General features: G+C 42.6%; 1 protein-coding gene across 1 annotated transcript in view; it reads right to left on the reverse strand.

Annotated features, from left to right (window-relative positions):
* Positions 1-11644, reverse strand: part of EXT1 (exostosin glycosyltransferase 1) — a 261804-nt gene extending 250160 nt beyond the window's left edge. The window contains exon 1 of the mRNA XM_081265623.1: positions 10669-11644. Within this exon, the coding sequence (XP_081121749.1) occupies positions 10669-11630 (962 nt within the window). The 5' untranslated portion in view covers positions 11631-11644. The remainder of the gene's footprint in view (positions 1-10668) is intronic.
* Between the last annotated feature and the right edge of the window lie 343 nt (positions 11645-11987).

Consider the following 11987-nt stretch of genomic DNA (forward strand, 5'->3'; position numbering starts at 1 on the left):
GGTGTATGGGAAAGGAGGGGGAAGGAAGAACACAGATCTGCCATAGGAATGGAAATTGGGGAGTGGGGAGGGGGTGAGAGGCTGGCTCACCACACCTTGCCAACACAGGAACTAGGAGAAACCCCCAAAGGTACACTCCAGCAGGATGGTGGTATGATCACTACGGATGATCTCCACCAATCAGGATGCTGGAATGCAGATAGGAAACGTGAAATCCATTCTCCACCATCATCTGCCATCCTGAGCCCCTCAAGGAGTATAGAAAAAAGAAGGCAATGACATGAGCCTCGACATACCTCCCAGAGTTCCTGGGCAACAGACTAGATGTCCCCTTATCACCTCACAGGCACCTCCCTTTTCCAAACCCCAGAATGCATATGTTACACCTTGGACAGAAAGGCCAACCTTGGCTTAGGGCCACTTTTTTCACTAAAGGCATTTGGGCGCTAGTCAATCTAGGTAAGCTAGCACTACAGACCCACATCACAATCTCATGTCTCGAGTTCATACTACAGGTATGTCATAAAAAAAAAAAAAAAAAAACAGAAATCAGAAATCTGAGTTAGCCAAACCCACCAGAAACCCAAAGGAGATCCTGTCTCTTCAGAGCCCTTGAGAATGCACCACAGTTGGTGACATGTTTATTCTTTTTTTTTTTAAAGAGAGAGTGAGAGAGGAGAGAGAGAGAGAGAGAGAGAGAGAGAGAGAGAGAGAGAGAGAGAGAGAGAGAGAATTTTTTAATATTTATTATTTTTTAGTTCTCAGCGGACACAACATCTTTGCTGGTATGTGGTGCTGAGGATCGAACCCGGGCCGCAAGCATGCCAGGCGAGCGCGCTACCGCTTGAGCCACATCCCCAGCCCGACATGTTTATTCTTAAGGGACTCAGAATATTTTTATATTACCCACATGGTTACAAAAGTTATCAAGTGGATTGTTTGTTTTTCTACTTTCTTAAAGGACAGTAATCCCAAATGATGCCTCAGGGTCAATCCTAAACCTTGCAGCAGTTCATCAGATATTTACAGATGCTCTACTGGGTAACAGGCAAGGACGTAGGTACTGGGACTCTTGAGGAATGGGGAGGCCACTCCTGGGCACTGGGCCTGCAATTCTTAAATTGCCATGCTTCCTTACTTCTAGGCTTTATATTCTGTAACTTTCTGACCCACTTCCTTGTATTTTGGTTGACAGCTGACCTTTCTTCCCAGATCCATCTACAAGAATCACTCTCTCATCTATAAATTTACTGCTTCTAACCTACTGTAAGCTGGGAAACCAGATTGTCAAACTAGAACCATCTCTCTAAAGTAAGACTGAATTAATTCTAGGAGAGACACCCAAATGATACTCCATAAATCAATCACATTATTTTATGTGAGTGCATGATCTTGTTGACATCAATGTCAGCTATTCAAACAGTAAGGTTGGTGTGGTTAAGACCACAGGTTTGGAAGTCAGACAATTTTGTTTATATCATAACCGTGTTATGTCATAACTCTTAAGAGTTCATATCACAACTCTTAAATGGGTCACCTTGAGACACTGTGATTCAGTTTCAACATCTATAAAATTGAGATAAAATGGATATCTTACTTCAAGGTAGACATAAAGATTAAAGAAGATGCTGTCCATTACCCAGCATATAGTACACCCTCAATAAATATTACCTGCTGTTGCTATCATCATCATCATCATCATCAACAACAACAACAACTGGGCTCAAATACTAAGTGCCAACAGGATATGGCTTCAACAGTGCCTGCCACAGACAACTTCCCCTAACCACAGTCCCCGGTTCCAGGAAGCCACTCTAAGCTGTTCTTTGCAAAAGGCTGTCCACCTAATAAATCAAGGGTAGTAAGGTGACAGGCAGTCCTTTCACTGATCAGGTCCCCAGCACACTGAAGACATGACCTAATACAAATGGCTCTCCCAGAAGAAGCACTGGAAAAGTTAGACTGATTTTTTTCCAAGGTCCAGATAGGAGAACTTAGGAAACAAACAGTAGTTGGCAGACACACACACAGGCAATGATGTCGGCCAAAGCAGGCACAAAGTAGCCTGTCCCAGGTATTAAGCTGAGTCCTGAGAATTAACCAGACCAATTTCAGTTCAGTTTCTGTTTCATGACCCCTTGTAATAAATCTTGTGACTTAAAATGGACTGGGTGATTCTTCTCCCCCTCAGAGAGGCTACCAAGTAGCTGAGCTCCATTCATACAAGTTGTCCCTCCAAATGTCACCCTCAACTGGTTAGGTGTACAAGTTAACTGCAAAAGGGATAACCTGCATTCTCAGAGCAACTGACCAGGGAACATGGAGGTAAGGAACTACCTGGTTCTCCTCCTTCTTCTATCTCCATCCCCTGCCACCTGTAAGCTCCAGCTCAAAGACACTAAGCAGGTCTTTCCACAGCCCACAAAGCAATGGCTGAACTTCCAAGGGCACCTACCACAACTGCCTGAGATTTAAGTTTCAAGGAAAAGATGAATAGAGTTCCTAGTTAAAAGTTATGAAACTTAAGTGAACCCCTATGGTCATTAGAAAAGGGCAGGAAGGGGCTTAATAATAACAACACCCTATAGAGCATATTAGCGTTTACGAGGCACGTTCACATACACTCCACCTCTTTTGATCCTCTTAATGACCCTGTGGGGCCAGTATCGTGGTCTCCATTTCCAGATGTGGAAACTGAGGCCAAGAGGTTAAAAACCTAGACCAGGACTCTTTGTGAGTCAGTAACTTTACTGGACCAGGGTCACAATTTCCTCCCTTTTACAAGTCTTCAGACAAACAGATACACAAAAAGAGGATGTGTATTCCTGCAAAATCTCTCAGTACTATTAAAAGCAATAATTAAGCTGAAAGGGGAGGGGGTGACTGAAAATAAATAGGTATAAACTGTTGGTTCACTTTGTTTTCTGTTTTGTTTTTAAAATAATTAAGAACAGCACATTTTCATTTAGAATGTGACTTGGAGGCCCAGAGGGGAAGGGACCAACACAAATTCAGGTCCTACGAATCATGGATTCACCAATCAAAGAGAAAATAGGAATGTGGCCTTGATTTACTGATACAAATAGCTAGAAGAAAGATACCTCCCCAGGTCAGGCCTGCAGACTCTGAAATCCTAAGAAAAGAAGCATGGTCCTTGGAGAGAGAAGTCCGGCCTCTTGCTCAGTAAAAGATGCAGGGAGGTTTCTGACAGGAGCAAAAACAAAACTTCAAAGGAAACACTGCCCAGGAAGCTTCAAAGACCCCCTGTAGGACCAATTAACACCTACAAATGTTTATCTAAGCAGTCATTTAATGATGGCTATTTCCCTGAATGGATGTTCACTGGCACCTTAAAGAGCTATTGCCTCAATGGGATTGGAATGGGGTGGAGGAAACAGGGCAAGGAAGTTCTTTATTGTTTGGGGGTAGGGACCTCAGTCAAGAAGAAAACACTCAACATGGATCACACTTTATTTCTAGTGAAAAAAAAATATACATATATATATATATATATACACACATATATACATATAAGGTAACTCAGTATCTAAGAAAATGTAAGTGGTTCAATGGTTAAACTGTGGGGTAAGTATGAGTTGGAAAAAAAAAATCACATCTTAAAAATCCTATTTTCAGAGCTATAGCTGGGACTATAGCTCAGTGGTAGAGTGCTTGCCTAGCATGCACAGACCCTGGATTCAATCCCCAATGCTGGAAGTAAAAAACAATTCTATTTTCAAAGACTATTTAATAGGACAGGTAAATACATGCTTCTGGAGAATGTTAAAGGAAAAAAAATCCAAATTTAAAGTCTGGCTTCAACTTTAGAAAACCAATAAACAGAAGAGGTCAGGAGACAGTCAGGAGCACGTATGGCACCCTGTGGTGGCCCCAGGTCCAAGGAACATGGGCATCTGGTACAGACAAGGAAGTTAAGAAAACTGTGTTGAATACACTTCTTATTAGTTAACAGTAATTAATATGTCTACACAGGCACTTGGATACGAAGAGATAGAATGATATAAATATACAGGTGCATTTATGTGTTAGAGTAGACCAAATGCAGCAAAGTTTCACAAGAATAGCCAGCTCTTATAATGGGATTTGAAATTTAATTTCACCTCATATCATCTGAACCTTCCCAATTTCCCACAAAATTTAACACGTTTTAATCTTTTCTTTTTTCCCTCCCCCCTCCTCTTTCCTTCTTAGTGCTGGGTTTGAACCCGAGGCCTAGTGAATGCCAAGCACTTACTCTTCCCCTCCGCTATACCCCCAACCAGCAGTACTCTTCTTTCAGGAGCTTGAGGTCCTGGGAGCAGGTATCCTGTGTTCCAGGTACAGAATCTTCCATTTCTTTGCCATTGGATCACACTCTCCACCTTGGGTCACAGTTACCCCAGTCTCCATTTCAAAGGTTCACTTACAATTAAAGGAGGAAACACTGTAGGGGCTACCAGTGAGGGCAAAGGTCACTCATGGAGATCACTTGTGGCTTCCTCACTTTTCTTAGAAGAGCTCTTGGAGAGAATTAAAAACAGAATTCATATAGACCATGGCACCATGTTGCTTGAATGGAGGAGATCAAGGAGTTCAGAGATTGGTGTCAGAATTAAGGACCACATCTCCAAGCCAAGTTCTTTCCTTGGGAAACATGTTTACAAAGTAAAGGCATTAGGGGAAAAGGTTAAAAAAGAAAAAAAGAGTTGATCCACAAACCCCTGATTCAACTGGTTAAAAATTTGCATGTAAACAGATGGAAAGTTTGATCCTTTAAGATGGTAATATTTCTGACAAGGAAAATGAACTCTGAAATCTAAGATCCCTTGTTGGAAGCCATTCATGCACCAGGTGTGACACTGAACTCTTACTTGACCCTCTCTCTGGAGCCTACATTATAATCTGTAACATGGATACATACCCCCAAACTACTGTTGAAAGGCTTAAATGAAAGAAAAACGGTTAATTCAAGTAACAGGCACCCAACAAATCTTTTAGTTCACAGGGAGGCTCTGTTTATCACAAGAGCTTGGTAGAGGTGCAAGAGCTCTTCCATAAAAACAATTAGTTATTATGCTCAGGGAAACAGGCGCTTGGATAGTCACATCTGAGGACAGCAGAATCCAGGAACCGCCTCACCTTACCTGGTTCATTCTGAATACACCTGCCAAAAAGTGAACAGAATCAAGGAGCAACAGACCTCAGTGAACAGAGAACTGGGAGCCAGAAAACCTGGACTATAGCCTCAGTTCAGCCACGTATAAGCTGGGAAACCTTAGACGAACCACTTCACCACTGCTGGCCTCGGTTTGCACCCTAGTAGATGACCTCACAGGCAGCTGGCAAGGTGGTTGTGAGAAAAGCAGCCGGCCCTCAAGCACAGCCTTTGATGTGACACTGACATACTCAAGGTCGCTATTGGCAGGGCTATCTGGCACTGTGTTCTGAGGAGACAGATTCTCAGGCTCTGGCCAAAAGAACAATATCCACCTTGTGGCATCTCCTCTTGCCAATTCTGTGACTTCCCACTGCGGTCATTGTCAGAGGGACTGAAAGTGGCCTCCTATTGGGAGGGCTTGCCCATACCTTAGTTGCAAGCCATTCATGATCTGTAGGACAAAACCTGTAGGCCCCTAGTTCAGACCACAGATTCTACTTGAACCCTCATTTTTTGCCAGACTGGACTCCGTCAACATGCACATGTTCTAGAAGTGGCCCGTCACACAGCAACCTGGATGCAGGGTTTCCTTGTGAATGAGGCTTTCAGGTGCTCTCCAGAAAGCAGGTTCAGGGAGAAGTGAAAAGGGGAGGAAATGAGAGAACTAGAAGGTCAGTGTCAGAAGACGCACATGCCAACTTCATCATTTTGCATAGAGCTGATTCTACCTTTATTCTTTTTTTTAAATACTGTTTTTAATTGTAGTTGATCACAATTCCTTTATTTATTTAATTTTTATTTATATGTGACAGTGGAATGCATTACAATCCTTATTACACACATAGAGCACAATTTTTTATAACTCTGGTTATATACAAAGTATACTCACACCAATTCATGTCTTCATAATGTACTTTGGACCTTTACTTTTATGTGGTGCTGAGGATCGAACCCAGCACCCGGCATGTGCTAGGCGAGCGCTCTACCACTGAGCCACAACTCCGGCCCCCTCCCTTTATTCTTAATATGTGCTCATGCAGTCTATTTTAGAAATGTTTGTGCTCTCATACAACTGTGGAGAGAAAAAATGCTAATATTTTATATTTGATACGTGTGAATCACAATTCTCATCTTTCATTGAAGGAGAGGAAAACATTTGCCTAAGATTCACTGCTGGGTCATGAACTTGCTCAAAGTGTCTGTGAACAGTTTGGGATAATAGGAAAAAACAAAGTGTCATTTATATTATTATTTTTTTGTGCACATTTTCTTTTTGCTATAAAGCATCTGAAATTGTGGATGTGTAACCGACGTGATTCTGCAATCTGCATTTGGGGTAAGATTGGGAGTTCATAACCCACTTCAATCTAATGTATGAAATATGATATGTCAAGAGCTTTGTAATGTTGTGAACAACCAATAAAAAATAAATTAAAAAATAAATAAAGCATCTGAACACAACTTATTGTTTGGTCAATCTAAACCCCTTAGGACCAAACTCGAGGGTTCCAAGAACTCCTGTCTAGGCAAAGCAGCTCCAGGGACCCATCAACCTTAGTTAGGAATGATAGAAAAAGGTAAAAAGACCCAGGGAAAGAGTTGTAAACCTGAGGATGGCCTTAGCAGGAGTGTGTCAGTCCTTAAAACCAGGTGACAATTTGTATACATATGTGCTTGCTTTTTTTTTTTTTTTTTCCTTCTCTTTTTGAAGCTTGTCCAAGTTCCCATTAGGCTTCCAAAGGGTTCCAAAAGAAGTCTCACAAGAAAGACCCCCAATACAGAACTCCTAGTGGCTGGAGAGCTTTTAAGGGTGTCTGATGGCTGTGATTAGAAATGCAAAAATGCAAATTATGGGGAAATCCAGGAGGTCTGCATTGTAGGGCTACTCCTGCCACTAACCAGATTTCTGATTGGTCAATTAAATATTCCATCCCTCTGTTCAACAGCTGTGAAATGAGACTGGTAGAAGTTGAGTGACTACCTACCCTTAAGGATAGAGGACAGTGGGGTACAGCTTTAGCAAAAACAGAAAATGAAGTTGTCAAAAAGACCTGCACAGAATTTTCCCTATTCCCAGAACTTGCTTAAAATAATTGCCTCCACTTTGCTTGGAGGGGTCAAAGATAGAAGCCACCTCACATTTCTTTTCTTTCTTCTATTTCAAATAGCCAAATCTGAAGTTTTGCAATAATGTCCTTTGAAGGGATATGAACTATGAAGCTCATGCAAAATATGGTAATTCTATAAGGATACATAAGAAGCTCAAAGAATGTAAAATACAAAGAATTTCTCTAAGGCCTCATTACAAATCATCTAATCACTGCAGCGACTTATTTTAGCTGGTGTCATCTACATCTGTTAAAATATGTAACTGATGAAAATTAATTATGGGTGTCATAAAAATGAATGTTTTAATATAATCTTGGAAGTCTGGGTCAAAAAATGACAGGAGGAATTTACTTTTTCTGTATTACAAAAGTATTTTCATTCATTCCATGTAGCTCTTCTATACCTTTATATACTGTCCATTTTCACAAAATGAGACAGTACCACATAATGCTGTGTTTCTCGAAAAGCAACTGTTTTTAGTAGATATATTTGTATATATTCTATAATATCCTAACTTGGCCATGACACCATAAATTTTCAATCTAATTATCAGATCCCTTTAAGCCCAAACATTATCAGATCCCTTTAAGTCCAACAACATGTGGTTGTTGGCGGGAAGAAATTAAAATACAGTTTTTTCATAGGCACTTGCTAATAAAGAAGAGAGATAGATGAAAAAAAATCAATCATTTTTTACAAGCCATTACCAAATGAATGCTTACAGCAACCTGAAGCTTCCTAAAATCCATTTCACAGAAGGAAATATTAATGTTCAAGATGAGAATCAAAAGTCACAGGAGTCTGTAAGCCGCTAAACTTATACAGACCACCCCTATAGTCCTAACTTCTTTATCCCCCTCCTCTGTAAAGCCCTGGAAAGATTAGCAGTAGACTTGAGGAGCTGCGCATCTCATGTATGGGAAACTAACTTCTAGAAAGCATCAATATTTACAGCAGTTGCTCTTCCTCCAGAGCACAACACACTCTTGCTAGGAGATCATGTCACTTATACATTTCAGAGTTCTTGCTTCATCTTCATGGTCCCGAAGTCATAGTATAGCCAATAGTTTCTGCAAGCTTCATTTGCCAAGAACAAAAATTCTGACAACCCAATGAGGGTATAGAAACTGCAGGTATGCCAGGTTAGTGAATGCAAATGTTCTGCGGCAGCATCCTGTCCTACCGAGCAAGGTTAGGGCTGTAAGGTGTGCAGAAGGGGAACATAAAGCAGAGATGACCCTGCTTAAGAAAGCCCTGCTTGGGATAAAGAGCAAACTTGCTTTCCTTCTAAATGCTACTTTTACCAGGAGATCCAATCTGAAGCTCCTGACCCCTGGTGGTCTTTAAACATAAATCAAAACAGGGTGTTGGTGTCAAGATTTCTTGGCCCAATCACAAAGAGGTCAGAAATTAGTTTAATTATCAAAAATTAAAGCTGCAAGGAAACAAGCCCCACCTCTAACGAGTGCCAATCTCTGGAAATCTAAAACTTCCACTCAGGAGAAAAAGTAGAGATTTAATATTTACTTTGGGAATAAGAGGCCAAGAAAGATATAATTCTTTTATTGGATTGCGGGTATTTTCCAACTAAATATATAATTCATGTTTCCTAGAGTGAAATCTCAGCTAGTTCTTTCAGTAGGAAGAACAACACAATCCTTCTACAAAATTTGGTAGGATTGCTTTAGGAGACATAGAAAGGCTAGGCTTCAGACTGAGTTACTCCACCATACACACTAGACAAAGAAATTCCTGAAAGGCTAGGCACATTTCTTCTTAAAAGCACCCACAGGAACAGGTCAATGTAAATGTCACACAAATAGAGCAGTTCATTACTAACCATAGTTTAAATTTCTTTTGTGAGAGATTTTAATCCATTGCTACTGCACCCAACATTCACACATAACTACCCCTGAGTAAAAGTAAAATAGATTCAGAATTGATCCTAGCCTCAGGCTTTTCTTATGCTTGAAAGCAAAAGGTGTTAGGCTTGAGGATGAGAATCCCAGAGCTTGCTACTTCCTCCTTCACTCCTTGTGACCAAGTACAGGAGGACTTTAATTTTCCTTCCCATCACTCCCACAGAGGCCTGAGAGTCTGAGGAAATCCACAGACTACAATCAAACCTTTCTTTTCAGGGCTGCTTTCCCACCATGCCCCTTCCTGTTCCAGGCGGGTTTGCGGAGCATTTTCCCTATTCTGCATTTCATGAATCAATTGCAAAATCTGCCAACCTCTGCCAGTTCCTCTTATACTCAGCCAAGAGGTTCCCCTTCCTTCCCTGGGTAGCACAAGGCTGCTCTGGTTTTTAACTGGCATAACGTGGAAATGCACTGTAAGAACTCACTAACTCTTTCACAGCCAGAGATTAGGGAAAGTCTGGGGTTAGGGAAGACCCCATCTATTAGGAAACTGACAGGCCAAGTTCAGGTTAAAGCAGATTTGTGGATTCTAGCTTTAGTCCCAAATCCACTTTGTCTGTTACTGTCACTGGAAAGGAAAAGGAAAGGTGAAAAGGGCTACAAAGTAACCAACTCAGTTACTTAGCAACTGGACAAAACTTGCCTCACTACAGAGGCTAAGGAGGCATCTCACACCCATTCAAAGAGTAACAGTCTACGATTTATATGCAAATGGATAAAGACAAAGGGAAAAGGGAAATCTAAATTAGCCAGCAGTATTTACAGCAATGGGCCCGAGGCCCGGATTTTTTAAAGTTTTCCCTAGGAAGGAGACACGGCACATACATGTAAATGAATGAATGAATGAATAAATGAATGAATGAATGAATATGAGCCTACTGGCCCTGACAGGCCTACAGTCTCTCTTCATAAAAGTCAATGCCATGGAGGAAGGAGGAGACAGGCACACAAGTTTAGTAGTTATAATTAAAACACTCTCCCAGCTAACATGAACTGAAGGCTTAGGAAAAGATGAAATTTTGAAGCAGGACAACTCCAGGAAGAACAGGTAGGGTGTTCATGAGTTTTGCAAACAAAGCATCAATCTCCGGGGAAAGATCTGCTGATTGTGGGTAGATCAGCCCCTTTCGGGTTCTCTAGATACCCTCAGAAACATCCTTCCATGCCCCAAGCTTAAGTACAGTTTCCAAAAGAGATCAGAACCCATCCTTAACAGAAGACACATTCCCCTGAAGGTTTTCTAAGCAAGAGGGAGACACTCCGTCATCCACTTGGCTCAAGAAAGTGCTCAGGCTTTTCAGTTTACCCAACTTCTGGCCACACACTTGAACCAGGGTGCTCAGTCCCAAGCTTCAAAAAGGAAGAAAAAAACCTGAGACTCCTGAGCCGCTCCCTCCCCCACCCTCACACCTGGCCAAGGTGGGCCGAGGTGGGCCGGGCCCAGGGCGACTCCTAAAGGCATCTAGCCCCACTACTTACTTCTCATACTCGGTGTTGTCTCTGTCACAGCGAGCATCCTTGTGCTTTTGCCAGTCTTTGCCATGCTTGCAGGTGGTGAGGAGCAAGACGTCCTCCCCATTGTGGACGTGATATAAGGCATTCCTGGTGTCTGACCCTATCCCTGTCAGGTACCTCTTCCCCTTGAATACCAGCATGTACTTCCTGAGAGGAGGGATGGTGTTAAACTTCAAAAACCCCCTCTCCCCTCCTGTCCTGGGATGATCCTTAGAAAAGAGGGGAATAGAAACATCAAAGTTGGGTCGGAAGTTTTCAGTACTGATGCTGGCTTTGGCCAGCATTGCCTGGCCGATGTCAAACCCCACGTCCTCGGTGTAGTCAGGCCAAGTGCCGGAATATAAATTAAAAATTAAATGATTCCTACCATTGTTCCACAAGTGGAGACTCTGCACTTTGGATCTCAAATTGTGCACATACTGAGGTGACAACTGGTCTCTGTCTAAAGTATCCAGACTCAGGACAAAGAGGCACGCCTGGCTGGGGTCCGAGGTGTAGAACCTGGAGCCCTCGATGGCCGCTAGAATGTTTTGGTAACTTTCGGCGATTTTCTCCCCTTTTTGCTGCGGGTATACGTAGACTTTGAAGCCGTTTTTCTTGCAAAGGGTGAAATCGAAGCAGGACTCCATGCGACACTTCTTGCCTTTGTAGATGCTCGAGTTGGCATCTCGCTTCTGCCGGGGGGAAATGTGCACGCTGGAATCCTCGTTTTCCAATTGATCCCAAGGAAAGAAGGGGCGCAGAGCGTCCGGGAAGCGGGGCCAGAAATGATCCGGACTGGGCTGGTGCAAGCCATTCCGACCGCTCTGCTCTTCTCTCCGGCTGTGGCTCCTCGATGCCCTAAACTGTAAGCCTCCGAAATAAAACAAAAGGGCGAGACAAGAGCCAGCTGAGAGCAGGATGAAATAGCGTTTTTTGGCCTGCATGTGTCCTGCCTGGGTCAAGAGGATTGTAAATAAACACAAGAATCACCCAAGTTTCCCAATCAACACTTTCAGCTCCAGTCCGCCATCTTCCCGCCTGTAAAGACTTCAAACTCTCCGCTCCCACCTTCTCTGGATGCCTTTCCCCAAGCCGTGGACTGATCCAGCGCATGTGGGCGATTTCTTTAACTTTCTCCCCTTCGGTCTTTCATCTTTGGGTTGCACAATGCACGGGAGAGACCGGGGCTGAATATTTCGCACCCAGGGCGGGCGAGCAGCGGACTGTAATTTTCTTGCATGCAACAAGACGGAGGAAAAGAAAGAGAGGGGGAAGAAAAAGCTCCTGATACCCAATCAATG

Source organism: Spermophilus citellus, assembly GCF_964194105.1.
Source record: "Spermophilus citellus genome assembly, chromosome: 14".
NCBI lineage: Eukaryota > Metazoa > Chordata > Mammalia > Rodentia > Sciuridae > Spermophilus > Spermophilus citellus.